The 20,339-nt window shown below is 38.2% G+C and overlaps 2 protein-coding genes across 2 annotated transcripts in view; one reads left to right on the top strand and one right to left on the bottom strand.

Annotated features, from left to right (window-relative positions):
• Positions 1-11,172, bottom strand: part of GPR137C (G protein-coupled receptor 137C) — a 45,898-nt gene extending 34,726 nt beyond the window's left edge. Inside the window, exon 1 of the mRNA XM_037054313.1 lies at positions 10,455-11,172. Coding sequence (XP_036910208.1) covers positions 10,455-10,898 — 444 coding nt within the window. The 5' untranslated portion in view covers positions 10,899-11,172. The remainder of the gene's footprint in view (positions 1-10,454) is intronic.
• Positions 11,173-11,528: 356 nt separating this feature from the next.
• The window catches only part of TXNDC16 (thioredoxin domain containing 16), a 78,158-nt gene continuing 69,347 nt past the window's right edge, over positions 11,529-20,339 (top strand). Inside the window, exons 1-2 of the mRNA XM_037054312.1 lie at positions 11,529-11,691; positions 19,241-19,476. Of these exons, the coding sequence (XP_036910207.1) occupies positions 19,314-19,476 (163 nt within the window). The 5' untranslated portion in view covers positions 11,529-11,691; positions 19,241-19,313. The remainder of the gene's footprint in view (positions 11,692-19,240; positions 19,477-20,339) is intronic.

The raw sequence follows: 20,339 nt of genomic DNA, 5'->3' as shown, positions 1-20,339 counted from the left end.
AGCTATGTGCTCTTTAGTTCATCACAGTCTTCAAATGGTAGTATGCAGGGCCCTCCGGCATCTGAGTTTAAGATCCCTGTTTTAAATCAAGCATTCTTTTTGACAGGGAGAGGGCAAATAAGTGGGAAAAGAGAAAGAAAAGAAGGGTGGAAACTAAATTCCCCTGTGAAATGATATATTTAGGGATTTCCATACCTCATGATATTTGGGATATGGTAAACAAGGGCCTTGTTCATTCTATAAATAATTACTAAACATCTGATACATGCCAGGTATTAATCTAGAGATATACAGCAAGATAGACTTGGTCCCTTTTCTTATAATGCATACAAACTAGTAAGGTCCCACAAGGAAATCACACAAACATAAAATCGCGTTGAAATAACATGAAAGAAAGGAGCATAATGCTCTGAGTCTGTAATTTTGAAATCCAACCTAAATGTATAGTTGGATGAAAGCTTTCCTGAAGAAGGAAAGAGCATTCTAGGCAGAGGGAAAAGAATATGGAAAAGCTCTGTAGCAGAAGGGAAACAGCAAGTCCAAAGAACTGAAAGAATGCTTAGTGTGGCTGGAGAGGCAAAGAACAAGGAGGAGCACAGTAGGAGATGAGATGGGAATCATGAAGTGCCTTGTAGTATGTATAAGAATTAGTCATTAGCCTGAGTAATCACAGTCATGGAGGAATCTTGGAGTGCACAACAGACCTGGGGGAGCCAGAAGTTAACAGACAACAGCAAGTAGGCTAACCGACAGACTAGGCAATAGATGGAAGTAGCTTGGACCAGGCATTGTAGACAGGGAGGAGCAGAGTTAAGAGATGTTAGGAGGTAACATAGGCAGGACTTGGTAATGAAGTAAATGTGAGGTATGAAGGAGAAGGCAGCATCGACACATAGGTTTTCGAATTATATAAATAAATAAATAGCAGTGCATTACAGAATTGGGTAACAAAAGAGAAGGATCAGGTTTTGGGGTAGGCAGATGTGTGACAGGGAGGGAGGAGGAAAGATCATGAGCTCAGGTTTGGATATGTTGAATATGAGGGCTTCAAATATCCTTGAGATGTCAAATAGGTGTAAAATATAGAAAGCCAGAGCTAAGAGGAACAGTCTGTGCTAGGATACGTGTATGAGTCATCTGCTTTTAAGTGGAATGAAGCCACAAATGTAGATACAATTATTGGGAAGAACAGGTAGCCTAGGCTTAGGTGTTCAGCAACTTCAACTTCTGATGACAAGGGAGAGGCAGATGAGCTGGAAGAGAAGCTAGATGGTTATAAAAAAAAAGTTAGGACATTGTGCTAGCCAAAGTGCTATCCAGTATGTATTACAAAGACAAAATATGGAACCTGCTGCTGCTGTGAGATTAGTTTGGGTGAAGATAAAAAAAAATCTAATGAACTTGTTGACATGAAGGTTACTGCAAGCCTTAGGCAACAGCTATTTTGGTAGAGTGGTGGAGCAAAGGCAGATTACAGTGGCTGGAGAAGTGAGATGTTGAGTACACGTTTGGTCACCCTGAAATCTGGTTATGAAGAAAGGTCTGGGGTAGCTTTTGGCTTTGTCAAGTCTCTTTATTGTATATTTTCTATTTCATTAATTTCTACATTCACGTCCTTCTATTTGTTTCCTTTGGTTTATCCTATTTTTCTTTTTCTAACAAATTGAATCTTAGCTTGGAAATTACAGGCTCTTCTATAATTGAAACATTTAAAGTTCTAGATTTGCTTCTGCATGCCAACTTGGTTGCTTCTTTCAAGTTCTGATAAGTATTTTTATTACCAAATACTAAGTATTTTTCAAATTCCACTGTGACTTCTTCCTTTATGTACATGTTCATAAGTGTTTTAAGATTTTCCAGATAAACTTTCATGTTATTTTTGTTACTGAATTAAAACACTGCTTTCTCAGTGAGAGAAGGTAGTCTATGAAATCCCAATTCTTGGAAAATTTCCAATTCTTTTCCAAGAATTTCCAATTCTTGGAAAATTACTCTTAATAGGTAACAATCAACACTATATGCCACTACCTCTAAAGATTTTATATAAATTATATAATTCAGTCCTCACAATGATTCTGTGAGGTAGGTACTATTATTCTCATTTTTATAATTGGGAAATAGGCACAGAGAGGTTAAGTAATTTAACTTTATCAAGTTACACAGAGCTGATAACTGATGGGGTCACACTTTTTAGACCTCTTCCCCACTTAAGATTTTATTCTTGGAATAACTGCAAACACAGTTCTGTGCTTTTTTTTTTTTGAAGGGACAGTCAATTTTATTGAGGTATATGTACTACATACCGCATGCATTTAGGGTGTAAAATTTGATGAATCTTGTAATATGTATACAATCTGTGAAACCACCAGTAAATAAATACACCCACTCAATTTTACCCTGTCCCTGTGTTGTACATCCTCTCTTTTGCCTAGGCTCCAAGCAACTGGGGATCCACTTTTTGTGATTGTAAGTTAGTTTGCATTTTCTAAAATGTAATATAAATGGAATACTGTGCAAGCTCATTTTTGTATGGTTTCTTTTATTTTGCCTACTAATTTTTAGATTCATCCATGTTGTGCATTCCATCGGTAGCTTTTTTTTTTAACTGCCAAGTTGTACTCCTCTGTATGGATATATCACATTTTGTTTCTCCCTTTGCTTTTGGACTTTTGAGTTAATTTTGGGCTATTGTGAACAAAGTTACTAAGAATATTGATATTAAAGTTTATGTATGGACATGTTTTCCTTTCTCTTTGATTTCTAAGGCTATAATGGCTGTGTTTTATGATAAGCCTATGCTTTACTTTTTAAAAACGATCTGTTTTCCAATGTGGTTGTAAAATTTTACATTCAGTGTATGTGTTCCAATTAATTTGCATCTTTGCTGACACTTGGCGTAGCCTTTTTAATTTTAGTCTTTCTAGTCAATGTTTAGTGGTATCTGATTGTACCTTTCACTTTCCTGATGACTAATGATCTTGAGTATCTTTACATGTCATGCATGTATCTTCTTTTGTAACATGTCTGTGATGTGTGATATAAGAATCAATAGGTTGAATGTTCCCAGAAATTTATCCATTTCTTATAGATTATCCAGTTTGTTGGTATATAATTGTTCATGGAGTTGTAGTATCTCCTTTGATTTCTGATTTTCTCTTTTCCTTAGTCTAGTTAAGAGTTTCATTTTGTTTACTTTTTCAAAAAAACACCCTCTTAATTTCATGGATTTCTATTGGTTTTCTATCCTCTAGTTTATTTATTTTGGCTCTGATCTTTACCTTCTTTATTATGCTAACTTAGGGTTTAGTTTTTAGTTTTTTTTTTCAGTTCCTTGAGATGAGAAGTTAGGCTGTTTGTTTGAATCTATCTTATTTTTTAATGTAGGCATTGATCACTATTCTTTTAACAATGCTTTTGCGGCATCCCATAATTTTTGTCATGTTGTGTTCTCCTTTGTCATGAGGTGTTTTCTAATTTCGCTTTTGATTTCTTCTTTGACCTAATGATTTTGCTATTTATTTTCCACAGTTGTGAATTTCGCAGTTTTACTTTTGTTATTGATTTCTAGTTTCATTCCATTGTGGTCAGACAAGATACTTGGTATGACTTCAACTTTCTTAAATTTGTTAAAGCTCATTTTTGTAATTTGACATGTCATGTACCCTGGAGAAACACCCATGTGTGCTTGAAAAAGTGTACTGTGCTGCTGTTGGGTGGAATGTTCTGTGTAAGTCTGCTAGGTTCATTTGGTTTATAGTGCTGCTCAAGTACTGTTTCCTTACTGATTGTCTGGATGTTATATCCATTATTAAAAGTGGGGTTTTAAAGTGTCTTATTATTGATATTACTGTGCATTTCTCCCTTTTGTCAGTATTTGCCTGTGTATTATCTTTCCCAATGAGTTTCATATTTATGCTGTTGTGTTACTGTTTAGTATCCTTTTTTTCAAGTTCAAGAACTCTCTTTAGCATTTCATGTAAGGCAGGGTTAGTGGTGAAACACTTCTTTAGCTTTTGTTTATCTGGGAAAGTCATTATCTCTCCACTTTCGAAGAATAGTTTTGAAAAATATATTACTCTTAGATAAGTTTTTTATTTTAAAATGATATACACTTCAGTTTTTGTGTTCTTCAGGTCTACAATTTATGTTTTGTACTTCTGAGTATTTTCCATCTCTGCTGAAATTCTCACGCCTTGCTGAAATTGTCTATGTTTTATTGAACACTTTAAAGTAAAATTTCAAAGTACCTTTGTCAGCAACTTTTATCTATCTGGTTGTTTTAAAAATATTTGTGTTTGGTATTTTGAGGTTTTACTCTAAGTAGTTCATTTTCATTTAACTTGACTTGAATTTATTGGGCTTTCTGAATCTGAAATTTGATGTCACTTGTAAATTTGGGCAACCTTTAAGTCATTAATCTTTTGAATGATTTCTCTGAAACTCCAAGTAGATATAGCAAATAATGCCTGTTTCTTTTATTACAAAATCATAAGCATATAATTCTGTAACATATCACACTCAAGCATACCATATGACATTTTAGGTGAAATGTTCAAATTAAAACTATAAATTATTAACCTATGTTATTACCTTCCCAACCACACTTAAGCAGGCCTTAATTCTGCTGGATCCTGTATGTTGAATCTGCTCATTATATCTTAATTCTCTTTTAACCCCTTATCCATATTTTTCATTTGTTATCTGTCTGGACTATATTCTAGGTGATTTTTTCTCAGATCTTCTAGTTTACTAATTTTTTAAGCTGTTTATTCTGTTGTTTACCATCCATTTCAGTTTCTAACTTAGTTTTCATTTTTAAATGAGATTTATTTCCAAATGTGCCCAGTTTTGATTATTTCTTGATCATATATCTACACTGCTTAATTCATATATATGAATGTCTCATACTATGTATTTGTTAATTCTGACATATTCAATCTTGGTAGGTAAGACTCCTTAGTGTAATTTTGCACTTTGAGCTCATGTTCTTTAAAATTTTACCTGTCAGGATTCTGGTTTTAATGTATACTCCTCAAAAGATAATTTGCATTTGCTCTTTCCAGGTGCTTGAGGTTACTATCAAGTCAACGTAACTACATTTTCAGGTTATTTTCTTCCTCTAAAGTCATAGAAGTGGTGTGAATTTAGGCTTCAAACTTGTGTGAGAGCTTTATGAATTCTCATGGAAGGCTTTTCTTCCCCTAATTTGTATCTTCTTCACTCAGAGCCAAGGCAGAGATAGGCACAAATCCTACTAACCTCTCAGGATCTGCTTATTTTCCCCCTAATCCACTGAAGATGTATACTATAATGATTCCTTCCAGATTAATATCTGGAAGGAATGAGATTAGAACTCACTACAAGTGAGTATTGCCTCAAATGTCACCTCCCCATACCACCAACACAAAATTAAAATCCAGGCTTTAGGCTAGCACAAAGCAGCTAAAAAGTACCCCAATCCCAAGACAAACATCTATGTGATACTTTATCACTCTATACTCATATCTTCTTTTGTGGTTTCTTGCCTCTGAGGAATTTCCTCACTTATCAGCTCAATCATTCATTGAGATAGATTAAATGCTCTCTGCAGCATTTTAAGGCATTTCTCTGAAATCTGTCCAGTGATATGACTCTGGTTTCTACTTTTTAAAAAAGATTTTATTTATTTATCTTTAGAGGAGAAGGGAAGGAGAGAGGGAGAGAAATGTCAATGTATGGTTGCCTCTCATGCATCCCCTGCTGGGAACTGGCCTGCAACCCAGGCATGTGCACTGACTGGGAATCAAACCACAATCCTCTGCTTCACAGGACCATGGCTCAAGCTACACCAGCCAGGGCTCTGGTTTCTACTTTTATAAACTAGGAGATGAGAGTCATATGCTGAGTATGAAGGGGGAAGAAGATTTCTGGAGAGTGAAAAAAGCTTGAAGTGGTAGAATATGGAAAGTTAAATAATGAAGTACTAAATAATAACATGTTGATAGTATCCAGGAAAGTTCATTGGGAGAGATCACTTGATAAGACTTGATTGCCCCTGCCTATAAGGTAGTCTCATATTTGATACATATTAGCCATATAACCCTGGAGAAGTTATACCCCATTTATTTCTACCTATGTCATGGGGATTGTGAAGACAAGTGTTATAAAGCACTTTGAAAATATTAAATCACCCAAAATATAAGATATTGTAACCACATCTTCTACTACAGAATTATATGTCAACAAACTCTTACATCACAGATGATCCCAGGAAAAATAGAACCAAGTTAATGGATAAAACCGTTTAAGAGATTCAGACAAAATCACGATAAAAATCCAACACTGAACTAAACCACTATTTCAGTAAATAGTAACTGATTTCATGATGTGAGATGTATTTGTTTTACTGGCTTCTCTATTTAATATTTGTTGAAACCAAATTACCAAAGCCCTAAATACCATGGGCCATTTGCCATCATATAAAAATAGTTTTGCTAAGCAAAATCTCATAATATATAAAGTGATTTCATTAAGATTTACCTATAGTAATCAAAATTAAATTTATCTAATTAAACCAAGATAATCTAAGAGAATCTTAGCATTCATATCATAAGCAATCTTTTAGGCAAAAAAATAGAGAGATCTCAGAAAGTACACAAATATTTTCCCTCAAGTGTTCATCAAAATTAACTCCCAAATTTTTGATGGCTAAATACTTTCCAGATTTTCGTCTTTTCAAGTTTCTCCCTCAATAATATATTCCTCATTGTTCTTGTTGCCATGAGAAAAATATATGATGAAATAACTTATCCTTAAAGGAGTTTCCACCTTAGGTGGTGACCCTTTGGCACAGAGATTTTCAACCTTTTTCATCTCATGGCACACATAAACTAATTACTAAAATTCTGCAGTATACCACAAAATATATTTTTTGCTGATAACAAAAAAATAGGTATAATTTTGACTCATTCACACCAGATAGCTATTGTTGTGTTGGCTGTCATATGTTTCTAAAAAATTTTAAGAATATAAGGGAAAAGCAGTAAGTGCCCCTGACTAAATAGTCAGGTGTTGCACTGGGGGTGGGGTGGGGTGGCAGGGCTGGGAATATAAGACAGAAAACTGTACTTGAACAAGAATTAAATTAAAATAAATAAATAAATAAAATAAAATAATAAAATAAAAATTCTTGCAGCATGCCTGTTGAAAATCTTGGTCTAAGGTATCCATGCTGTAACACTGACCCACCTATTAGTCATTTAGTAGCAGTCTTGGTTATCAGATTGACTGTGGCAGTATCACAGTGCCAGTGTTCAAGTTACTCTTATTTTACTGAATAATAGCCCCAAAATGCAAGAGTAGTGATGTTGGCAATTTGGATATGCCAAAGAAAGGCCATAATGTGACTCCTTTAAGTGAAAAGCTATGTATATACTGGAGAAAACATAGTATATATAGAGTTTGGTACTATCCATGGTTTCAGGCATCCACTTGGGGGTCTTGAAATGCATCCCTGTGGCAAACAGGGGCCATTGTAATCTGTTTTAAAAACTAAAGTCTTCTATGCTATAAATACAAAAGTGTGAACTTTTTTCTGGTAAGGTAAAGTTCTATGGATAAAAGTCTAATTATTTCAGAAAGTGCTTTTATCTCAATTCTATTCAAGTACAGTCAACAAAAGAAAGAATGGTTCAGGCAGTCTTAACTTTTTGAAGACATAATGAGTTTTAGAGGAACCACCAAATATGTTCGAAGTAGTAATGGCTATTTTACTAACTTTACTTCTATACTGCTCTATTGTTCTTTGTAACTAAGTCCATAAAGTTAGACTTTTTAATTAGTGAGAAGTGGATACAACAAATGCTTTAAAGAGATCAACAGTAAGATAAAATTGGTATTTAATGAGACAGATAGTGAAGACAGAGTAATTTGGTAATCAAGATGCACATCGAAAACGGATACAGGACCTTTTGTTTAAAAAAATCAGCTGGTTTGTAAATATTTGTTACCACAGATTTTTCCTATTGCTCTGCTCACCAGGAATACGAATAACTCACTGAGAAAGCTTCATTAATTCAGAACAATCAATGGAAAGTGTATTTCCAATACCTTGAAATTGATATAAAAATTTGAATTAAAATATTCTTTTAAATACATATTCTTCTAGATTTTTTCTAATGAATAGGGAAATGATTTCTGTTAAAATACCTCTTTTTAAACAGGTTAAAAATTTGTTCTTTTACATACAGTGATGTGTCGTAACATTGTTGATTTGATTATAAAAAGACAAGCATGGACAACCAACCTACGTTGTTTTTAAGAGAGTACAAAAGGAAAAAGCTTTAGTCCAGTTTCCTTCCAAATTATATTTTCTAGGTTAATAGAGTTCTTTTGCTTTTTAAAAATTACAATACACAAACAAGACTGATTTAACAGGAAGATTTTAGACATTTAAGTTCTTCCTCACTAGCTAGGAATACCATCAATTAAAAATAAATCTGAAAACCCAATCTAGTTATTGTGTAGTTTATGCTGAAGAAGCATATGTTCTAATTTTGAGCTTAATTATAAAGCCTTCCCCCACCCCCCATTGTGATAGTGTTTAGCCACTTTGTGTTTAACTCAGGGTGAAAGATAAGACTGGCAGAGGGCACAAGGAAACCATCTGGGGCACTGGAAATACTGTGTATCTTAAATTGGTGGTAGTAACATGAATGTATCCATATGTAAAATTTCACCTAGCTGCACATTTAAGATTTGTGCACGTTATGTTATGTATATATTTGAAGAGTAGAGTGTTTAGCTACATTATGAAATGCCCACCAACTATTTTACAGTGGATCATTAATATAATTTTTGTAAGTCTACATGTATAGATAGGGTAACTTATTTGTTGCTATGGCAAAGGATTGCTAGTCATGTTCAGGTAAATTAACTATATCTGAAGCTAGAGTAAAGCTTCCATGAAAGGAGGTCATTGGTATTATACCAGAAATGTCAGGAAGAATATATGCATCAGTTTAACTATAAAGGAGAGAAGTGTAATTAAAGTTTAAACTAGAAGATCAGAACATCGTCAAATAGTGATGTGACTGTGGCATGATAATTTGACTTACAATTACCCATTCTTTTTATTTATGCTTCTTATTGTTTGTTTTTTAGTCATTGTATTGCTTGGACTTCCAAAGGGATGAGAAAGGAAAAGAATTAAAGTTCTGTTACTCATTTTAAACTGTTGTTTTCAGCGTGCTAAAAACCTGAAGTTATGACTGGATTTAAAAATTGTGCATTCTACTTCCTTTCTACTAAGCGAGAAAACAGTTGGTTTATGTATGCAGGAAATATAAACACTGATTCTGCATCAAATGTTTTTACTTTTCCTGATAGCTATGTTAATTCTCATCACCTCCAAAAGCCTTTGAGAGGATTAGCTGCAGAGACCAATATTGTTCTATATTAGTATTAAGTATATGATGTCACCTTGTTTCCTCAAGAGATTTTTTTTTTTTTGCAGGATGGGAGGGGGATACTTTTTGGACAATTCTCAGAATTCCGTGGCTCAAATACCACTAGCTGATACACTTGATTGGCAACCTTACATTTCCAAACCTGTATGAAATGGGTCAAATACCTAAGCTCCACAGAACAATGCAATCCAACCAGTAATTCCTCATAAAAAAGAAAGGGGGTGTGATTAGCTTCCAGCTATTAAGCAAGTTATTGCAAAAACAGTTTAGTGGTTTGTTTCTGCAATAGGCACAGGTTAAGCTAGTATTTTTCTCTTAATTAGCTCGAGAAAGAGAGACAGACAGACAGACTAGGATGTAAGAGGTAGGAAAAACAGCCAAAGCACGAAGCAACTGGGGCAAACATTAAGGGCTTTACAGAGGTCTTCCTATTGACCCTCGGTATTGGTTATCGATTATTAACTCTGCGGGAGAACTATCGAACGGAATTTGTGCGAGGCTTATCGAGCCACAGGAAAGGGGATGCAGGAGGGAATATAAGCTTCTAATAAAAGAAACGCAGCAACAATAGCAGAGGAACAGCTCTGCCTGGTGACGTAATGGCTGGCAGCAGTCCAGCTTTAGCAGAGCTGCTGCTACCTCAGCATCCAACCTCTCTCAACACAGCCCAGCTTCGGCAGCGCGACCAGGGCTCGCACTTCTTGCGATGCCAGCAACACCTTACCTTAGAGGGCTAGAACGCCGAACAAAGGGTCGTCTTGCTGTTTTAAGTTGTCAGAACACTCTCTCTCACTCACTCACCCCTCAAGTCCCTCAGTAACCGAGTCAATCGGCTTCTCAAGTTTAGGACGAGCACCCTGGCGCGCCCTCCAGGTATGCCTCAGTTTCCCCAGGCTGGTCTCAGGTCCGCCCATCACCCCCCTCCCCACCCCCCCCGTCCACGACAGGAGTTGATCGCAGCGGCCCCGCTCGCCCTCCTGGCCCCGCAAGCCGGTCCTGCCGCCTTACCTCCGCCAGGTAGAGGTTGAGGAGACAGAGCGTGGAGAACTGGAGACAGGAAGGGAAGCAGTAGAGCAGCCAGTGGGGGAAGAAGTGCAGGTGAGCGGGCGGCCGGAGCAGGGGTAGGGAGCCGCTGAGCGAGAAGGCGGCGGAGAAGAGGGTGGTCCTGAGCGCTGCCCACAGGAGACAGAGGAAGAGGCAGAGGCTCTGGTAACTCAGCCGCCGCTCGCGGTACAAAAGCAGCCTCCACAGCTGCAGGTAGGCAAAGGCGAAGAGCGCGGCGTAAAGCAGGGCGTGCAGGACGCTCAGCGCCAACTGCACGGAGCCCGGCACCGCCGCGCCTGAGGCAGCAGCGACGGCGCCTTCGCCTGCGCCGCCTTCGCCCGGCGTCGAGGGCTCACGGCCGGCCGCGGGAGCGGCGGCGGCCACGGGACCCGACTCGGACACCCTCATGACGGGGCCTGGGGGGCGGGCGAGGGAGCGCGGGAAGGAAGGGGCAGGGCTCGGAGCCGCCGTCGAGGAGAAGGATTTGTGCCTTACCCCCCACCCACCCCAACCTTCAACCCCAGCAAGCGCCGTGACAGGACCCAGAGCCCCGCACAGAGCAGCCGCGGCTCCCCCGACCCCTCCTCCTCTCCCCGCCCCCCGGGGGGTCTCGGCTCCTCCTGCTGCGGCTTCGCTCGGTAGCTGCAAAAAACAACTCTCGGCTGGAGACAATCAGCTGAGAAACCCGAGCATTTGAGGCGCTCGCTCCGCACGGTGGACTCGCGCGGATTGGGCCAGGCGGGCACGCCCCCTGCGCGCCGCGCTCGGAAGTCCACAGGCCGCAGGACCCGTCGCTCCAGGGCTCCAAGATCTGATTGGGCGTCCTCTGTCTCTGCTTTCTCCCTCCCTGAACTCCCCACCCACGCTGCTGATTGGCCCAGCTACTGCACGGCTCTCTTGCACCGGCGGGAGGACTGGGTTGTCGCTTGTCTCCGGGGGCGGATTTCGCTCCGCCCACTGCGCTATCAATTGGTTGGAGAGGTCGCACGTAAGGAGCACGAGGAGAGGGAGGAGCCTTGGATTTTTTTTTTTTTTCTTTTGGCTCGCAGGCGGGTTCTACACAGCGGTGGCCGCCGGAGGCGGCTATTTTTCGCGACTAGGCTTAGAGGTTCGCGGTGCGGGGCGAGCGGGTTGTGTGGAGCGAGGACCCGCCTTGAGTCTCTCCTTCAGGTGGCGGGACCTGTCGGAAGCGCCGAAGCAGGTGGGTGGCAGTGCGGATCCTCGGCTCTAGGGGCTGTGGTCTCTGCCTGCAAGGATGGGGATTGAGACCAAGCCTCTCTCCCCAAGCGAGGGCCGCACCGCTGAGCTCTGGAGATTGCTTTAGAAGGGGCCTCACTTGGATTCTTCTGCGGGGCATTTTGCTTACTTCTTTCCCAGCGTGAGCGGCGAGAAAATCCTGAGCCCTTGGAGGGGAGAGGGAATGGAATGAGGCGAAGGGTGAACCGAAGTTCTAAGGAAGACTCTTCCCTTCCTCGGGAACTGCCCCTGAAAGAGGAGTGGTATTAGGATGAGATATAGATCCAAGCGATATGAATAGGTGGAATGTGACCCTTTGAAATGTAGAATTCGGAAAGATGCTCTCGGCATGAGTTTAGGGAAAAGGCAGAACTAGAATTCTGTTATTGGTGAAGGTCTACAGAGGAAGCAGTAGAATAGTCTGTGCCCCTAAAATCCCACATGTAGTCTTCAAACCTTCCTTCTGTCTGTGGTAAATGGTGGCGCCAGCGGTCTGGGGCTGATAGACACAAAATAAAAGCTTTGTTACTGCTATAAATGAGTAGAGAGTAAATAAATTTCCCAACGTGTATGGGACTAACATAACATTTGTTGACTTTTGTGTGTGTGTGTGTGTATTTGGTAATAAACAGAATAGTGCAAAATAATGAGAAAATAATTCGTGTTTTTCTTAGAATGAGCCGCACACCACAAGTTCAGTATCTGGAAGACTTGGGCGCATTTACTGGCACAGCCAACACCCAACCTTTCCTAACTCACTATCTTTCGCTCTAATGCTTTGCCCAAAAAGAGTGTTTATACCTTTTTTTTCCTAGCTAGTGATCCATAGGGAACTTTAAAGTCAGTTTTGTACTCCCGATTCTGGAATGGTAGTCCCTGCAGGCCCCAGATGCTGGTGGGTTTGGGGTTCTTTTATGGGTGTGTTAATAAACTGTGATAGATATTGAGGCCTAGCACTGTTAGGTGGGTATCAGGTGAAACGTCAGCTGAGCAGTTATGCAGTGCAGCCTATGTATGGTACCATTTGCTGTAAAGAAGTTAACAGACCTAATCCAACAATGCTTTCGAAAAGGATCTCATGTTCATTAGAGTGTAAGAAATTCACCTAATGGATTCCTAGAGCATGTGGTTAGGGCTGTACACAGTTCTACTTGAAAAGGGACAGAGTGCTCATGGCAACAGTGAGTTAACTAATTGCAGTTATGTGCTTAAGCACACAAATTAAGCATGAACTCAAAATTATGTGATTTGAGGCACTTGGCAAAATCAGTAGACCCTCCTGTTCTCTGGCATGTTCACTGTTTTTTATCTTCCATTATCAATGAGGTGTAAAATTTAGGTCATGAATAGATTTTCTTCTCCATGAAGGTTTTTTTCCTTTTTCCCTATACTCTCAAAGTGATAGTTACCATCTGGATAGTACTCAGACTAGTTTTAGGTTTTGCTTGTAAGACTTTTTATTCCATTGTCATTGCAAGTCTGGATAGCCTTCTGTTTTCTTTGGGGGGGGGGTGTTTGTTGCAGGGTATGGGTGGAGAGAAAGGATTTTCCCCCAACTGTCTTGAAGGGGCTGTAAAATAGATGCTGATGCTGTTGACTCCCTTTATTGCCACCTTCGGGTCTTAAATGATAAGCTGTAGTGAGATATAATCGACGTTTTATTTGAGGCTAGTTCAGTGAGCAGGTTCTGTTCTACAGGAGCAGTGTTAAACCATAAGTAAGCTGATTTTTGACAGAATACTCTTACAGAAACTTAGTAAGCATTAAGTGCCCCATTTGTTGCAAAGTGTGAAACGTGTCTTTCCCCAGAGAATGATGCCCACAGATTTGGTATAATTTATTTAATGTTTACAGTTGTTAATTTCCTCTTTTTCTTAAGAGGGAAAACCATTAGTTTTACAGTTAATCGTATGGCAAATTTAAGCCTATAAAGGGGAACTGAATCAAGGGTATTCTAGAAAAGCTTGTTGCTAGATATTTTAAAATTAGAAATGTGTCCAAATACACAATGACTGGATATTGTTGTTCTAGGAGAGCAGATTACTTTAGTACAATGGTTTTTCAAACATTTAAAGCCGAACTGTTTACCAAGTATTATATACTGGACCCAATCCCAGAGTAGGATTGCTCTAGCTGAAGAGGACCAACAGCTTGCTCCATCTGTCCAGAGAATACATAAAGGAAAATCCTTGCCCCCTTCTCTCACTAGCAGAAATGTCTGTGTTTTTCCCTTGAAGTATTTCTTCCTCATTTTCCTGTAAGGAGTCTCTTAGTATTTTGGTGCCAAACAAAAACTTTTGTTACACTTAAGCATTTTATTTGCAACTGTGTGGAATTGCTATAAAAGCTTCTAAACATTCACACTAAATTTCTGTGTTCACCTTATTATCATAGACCAGTAACAGTTCATATTCTGGCACATGGTCTAGAGCATAGTTCTCCATGGACCTTGGCTTTGCCCTGCAAGAGGTCCTTTTCATTTTTTTATTCTTTTAAAAATATATTTTGTGGATTATGCTATTACAATTGTTCCATTTCCCCCCTCCATGCCCCTCCACCCTGTACACCCTCTCCCACCCACATTACCCCCTCTTTAGCTCATGTCCACATGTCATAAGTCCTTTAGCTTCTCCATTTCCCATACTATTCTTGCCCTTCCCCTGTCTAATTTCTACCTACCGTCTATGCCACTTATTCTCTGTACCTTCTCCCCCCCCTCCTCCCACTCCCCTGTTGCTAACCCTCCATATGATCTCCATTCTGTGGTTCTGTTCCTGTTGTAGTTGTTTGCTTAGTTTGCTTTTCTTTTAGATGTGGTTGTTAATAATTATGAGTTTGCTGTCTTTTTCCTGTTCGTATTTTTTATCTTCTTTTTCTTAGATAAGTCCCTTTAACATTTCATATAATAAGGGCTTGGTGATGATGAACTCCTTGAACTTGACCTTATCTGAGAAGCACTTTATCTGCCCTTCCATTCTAAATGAAAGCTGTGCTGGGTAGAGCAATCTTGGATGTAGGTCCTTGTCTTTCATGACTTGGAATACTTCTTTCCAGCCCCTTCTTGCCTGTAAGGTCTCTTTTGAGAAATCAGCTGACAGTCTGATGTTAACTCCTTTGTAGGTTACTGTCTCCTTATCTCTTGCTGCTTCTAGGATTCTCTCCTTCATTTTAATCTTGGGTAATTATGATGTGCCTTGGCGTGTTCCTCCTTGGGTCTGATTTCTTCTGGACTCTCTGAGCTTCCTGGATTTCCTGGAAGTCTATTTCCTTTGCCAGACTGGGGAAGTTCTCCTCTATTATTTGTTCAAATAAGTTTTCCACTCGTGGCTGTTTCTTTCCCCCCTTCTGGTACCCCTATAATCCGGATGTTGGAATGTTTAAAGATGTCCTGGAGGTTCCTAAGCTTCTCCTTATTTTTTTTTAATTTTTCCTTCTTCATACTTTTCTGTTTGGTCATTTTTTTCTTCCTTCTGGTCTACTCCATTGATTTGAGTCCCAGTTTCCTTTCCAGCACTATTGGTTTCCTGTTCGTTTTCCTTCATTTCAATTAGCTTAGCCTTCATTTATTCCTCTAATTTGTGACTAAAATCAACCAGTTCTGTGAGCATCCTGATCACCAGTATTTTGAACTGTGCTTCTGATAAGTTGGCTATCTCTTTGTTGCTTAGAAGTATTGGCTCTGGGCTTTGAGCTGTTCTTCTTGAGCCATGATGTTTTGGTCTGTTCCTGCCTCTTACGTATGAGGAGCGGAGCCTTTGGTGTTCACCAGGGAGGGGTGATCCAGTCACTGGGTTGTGACGCTGCATGTGGGAGTGGGGTCCGAGAGGGGCAATGGCGTGTTCCAAGCGCTCTCTCTCAGATTTCGGGCCCCTCTGCTGCTTCCTACAAGCAAACTGGGCCTCCCTGGTGCCCGTGTGGGCCTATGCACCCTCTAGGACCCTGTGGGTCTTTCCAACAAACAGTCTGTGAGCCTGGGAGCTTCTCCTGGCACCTCAACCCTGAAAGTTTTTCCAGTTGGTGCTTTTAGGCTTTAATTTATGTCGCTGGGCCCTAGCCTGTGCAGTTTGTCTCACTGCTCCCTCCTTCACCTGGTTTATCTGAGTGTGAATGTGTGACTGTAGTCATCCAGCCTCCTTGCGCCCCCAGTGGGTCCACCTATTGCCACCCCACACCTGGGATCTGCCAACTGCCACCTGCGTGCCTGGGTCAGTCTGGCCACTTTTTTCTGCGAGACCCCTCTTCGTCAGCCACTGACTTCATCCCTCTTACTGGTCTGGATGAATGGTTCATTGTTGTACAGTTCAATTTTCTGTGTTTTGGTTGTGTTTTGTTACTAAAACTTTGTTGTCTTTAAACTTGGTTGTGCGAGGAGGCACAGTGTTCCACCTATGCCTCCATCTTGGCCGGAACCAACAGCAACTATCACACAGTACTCATCTTCCCTTTTCTAGCCTTTTCTCTTAGGGCTATAAATAACTCCTTTAGCCACCTAGATACATACTCATAAATTCATTATGAGTATGAAAGGTACAAATTCATTATTCATTATGAAAGGTACATGCCCCTTTCAAATTATTCTAGTGACAGTTTCATCAGATATTTTGCCACTTCTTAATGTGGATCATTTGCTGAGCTCGTATCTCTGATAAGTTTTCTTGAGAAAAAAGTTTTCTTGATTAGGCCCTTGCTGCTTAATCCCTGATGTAGTATTTTAGAGTTCTTGTTAAGGTAGCATCTCATTTCTGGTTTTATGCCTGTGAAGCTAAATTAAATTGTTCTGCAATTATAACTCCTCAAATCTCAGTGGCTTAAGATAACAAAGTTTATTTCTTCTATGTCACATGCTCATTGCATGTCAGCTACAGGCTCTCTTTGTTGCATTCATATGTTGATAAACGTATGAACCTACGTTCATAAACAGGGACCTACGTTGGTAAGCAGCCACTATTTGAGCATTTTTAGTGCCTGTGACAGAAGAAAATAAAGCCTGGTATATTACACAGTAGCTGTTAGAACTATTGCTTAAAAGAGACATACCACTTTCACTTAGAATAAGTTGCCTGGTGGCCTCAGACTTCACTGGAAGTGGGTGTTTTCTTTCCCCACCACTCACCATCCACACTTACCTTTTTAAGATCTTTTTATGAGGAGACCATGTCCCTAGGAAAATGCATTTTATTCATGTGAAATGAACAGTCTTTGGTGGCCCCTTAGGGTAGATTGGATTGATAAGAGTAGAAGCTGTAAAAGATTTCATTACATATAAGTAATTTCTTTAAAAAGCAAAGTGAAAGGTACACTGTTTAAAGAGTCAGATCTTTTGATAGGGTTTCAAAAGCTCCTTTGGTATCTTCCCCCTCTTCAATTTATTGTTCCTTAAAGGCAATTACTTTTAACTGCTCCCTGTTTCTTTTGGCATTGATATTCCTGTTTCCAATAAACTTGGCTTTTCGTCTTGTGAGAGATGAACATTTAGCTCTCTTTTATCCCCTTTTCACCCTGACTGCGTGATTCCTTATTTTTTGTCTCCCCATCTACTCAGCTGTGGTTGTCATAGGTTTGGTTAAGTCATCATTCAGTGTTTATTTTATTATGATCATGTAACCTCTATTTCTAGCTGACCTGTGCAATATTCTCTGTTTTAATTCATTTCCTAAATAATTAAACTGATCAAAGATGGAACAAACTGCAGAAGTTACTATTTAGTTCCCATTTCCAAAAAATGTAAGAATAACCACCAAAATCTCCAATTGACCAAATGCAAAGTACTTTGAAATGTATAACCTCATTTGATTAATGAGAGAGATGTGGGAAAGTATTCAAGTCTTGAATGTACAGTTAGAACTTTTGGTGTTACAAAATACATTCTAGGGGAAAAGAATCGTATGTTAACCCCAATGTTCAATTTAGTGCTGAAATAATTGAATTGTAAGCACAAAGACAGGAAAAGTGATACTTTATATTTGAATCTTACAATTGTACTTTAAGTATTTTACCTTTTAATTAGGTTGGAATTACTTCATTGGTAAAAGATTTTATATAGCTATTCTCTTAGGCTCAAGATGTATGCATTTTCCCCACCTCCAGAATATAAATAAAATCTTGGATGACCTATTTTTAAACCATTCCTATTAATATAAAGTGGCTTTAAAATATGCTGGCTTAAAATGGCTATAATGTATAATCAATTTTAATGTCAAGGATATCCCTTAATTATATCATTAAAATTATTTTTTATATACCTCTCACAGTCCTCACTCATCATTCTACTTGAGTTTTTGAACTCTAGGGGACTTATTATTAAAAATTGATGGTAAATTAATTCACTGTTTGATATTAATTAGCTGTAATGAAAAGAATATCAGGAAGTAATCACAAGTGATTAGCTCCTTTTTTGATATACCTACTCTTTAGGGAGAGGTGTTCTATGCTTATTGATAATATTGAAAAAGATGAAATACCAAATTTAATATCATTTTTTCTAATTTTTAAATTCTTTTATCATTTTATTCTTTACTGAAAAATTCTACCCCTATGTTTCTGAGTAATTTTTGCTTCTCCTCCCCGCACACAGCTGTCTGTTGTTTTAGGGTAGTGATTGTTTGAAAAGATTCTCACCTATACCTGTGGGCATATGTTTACCTTCTAGAAGTATATTTTTGTATTATACAAATTTTCCTAACTGTATTCTTTTAAACATAATAATATAGATTGTTAGTACAGAAACTTCCTGAAAGAAGAAATTGTTTAAGAGAAATATGAAAGTAGCAAAACGAGAATTGAAAGCAGATGCGGAGGACAGTGTGGAAGTAAGAGGAGCATGAAAGATGAGAGGAGGATAATCTAGAACAAATCTGAGATCGGAAAATAGAACTGAATTGAAAAGATATTTGAATGTCTTAGTTGTATGAATAAATCAAAGTCTTGAGCATTAAAACTGTATTAAGAAAATGTTCATAAGTAGTTTTAATAACTATCTTCTAGGGACTTTAAAGTAAAAAAAGTGTAAACATAGTAGATAAATATGCGTATTTTAATCAGCTTAACAATAACCCACAACCTTCGGACCAACTAAATATGTGTATTTTGAACGTGTCACTTCCATGTTAATGGTATTAAATAGCTGTTTGTGTATTAATTGTAAATATACTCCCAGTAGAGAAGGGTAAAATGGTCAATTTAAAAAACAAATTGGATGTTAGAGAATAAATTTTAGAGCTTTTAAAAATGACAGTTAGCTTCACATACTCCAGAAACTACCTGTTAAACTTGAGATACTTAGTATTGCATTTTCCTGACTGTCTTTTAGAAGTATCAAAAATCAATAGCATTATTAAATCAATGTCATTATATATCATCCCCTCTCGAATTTTTACTAGAAAGAAATAATAAAGTGCTGGGAAGATAAAATGTATAAGCAATGTCTTATATTATTCTTTTTTGCATAGTTTACTCTAGTCATTTATTTAACAAATTCATTCAGCAAAACTTTTTTGAACCCCTACTCTTACCAGGTATTGTCTGAGGCAACAGAGCACAGCAGTGAACAAACAGACACAATCTCCTGCTTATATACAACTACAGCCGATGATGTCTTTCAGTTTCACTGTACTTAGAATTGGCATCTCTTTTGTCATCATGTGTTTCGTTTATAAGGCAGCAGTCAACTCTCTACCAGAACTGAGTCCTCAGCAATATTTCAGTACCTTGCAAGCAGGGAAAGCCTCCTTAGCTTATTTTTATCAAGCTGGTAAGTATTTTTTATATTCTGATTTTATGACATTTCTATGGCTATTTAATCAGTATGCTCACTGAGAGCTTACTGTTGGGATTAATGTGCTACAATGCTTCTACTACAATATGCCTGCCTGCCTCAGTTTAAATCCTGATTCTGCCACTTGACCTGTTCTATGACCTTGGTCAAGTCACTTAACTTCTGTCTTTTTTGTCATCCACAAGGAGGAAATAGTACTTGCTTTATAATTTGTTGTGAGGATAAGGATAAGTGACTTTACTCATGTACTAGTCCATACTAAATTCTAGATAAAAAGGAACTGTTAAGATAATAGCATCAATTTTACATAGTCATTTCTGAAAGTATGCTCTTTCATATTTTTAGCATGTAAATATTTTATTTTTTTATTTTTATTTAATTCTTGTTCATGTAAATATTTTAAAAGTGTTTTTAAACTTTAAATGTAGTATTAGAGATGCTTTAGCTATACCATAAGATAAATTAACTAATGTAACTCTTAAACATAACTGATAATTGTAATGGTTTCATTTTAGTCTTCATGCATAAAAAACATGCTATTTTGCAATTAGTAAGTGAACTAAATCCACATTTCTATTGGTTCCCTTATAATTATTATTTGAAAATTATATTTAAAACCATTTTGAAAGTTTTATGCATGTATACATGTGTTTTTTTGTATATGGTATTAAACTTGGTAAAATAATGCCAAATATTAGGTTTAAATTAAATATTTATTTACCCTGTTGTTTTAGAAAGTTTTTAAAGTTACTTACAAAGTTAAAATATGTCATTATAAAGACATTATAAATAAGAATAATGAGGCTTTGGAAATAAGGGTATAAATATACTATAACTAG

The sequence above is a fragment of the Sturnira hondurensis genome, unplaced genomic scaffold (assembly GCF_014824575.4).
Source record: "Sturnira hondurensis isolate 20B ecotype Veracruz unplaced genomic scaffold, ASM1482457v3 Scaffold0008196, whole genome shotgun sequence".
In the NCBI taxonomy this organism is placed as follows: domain Eukaryota; kingdom Metazoa; phylum Chordata; class Mammalia; order Chiroptera; family Phyllostomidae; genus Sturnira; species Sturnira hondurensis.
The sequence above is the reverse complement of the archived record's forward strand: the minus strand, read 5'-3'. Positions and strand labels throughout refer to the sequence as shown.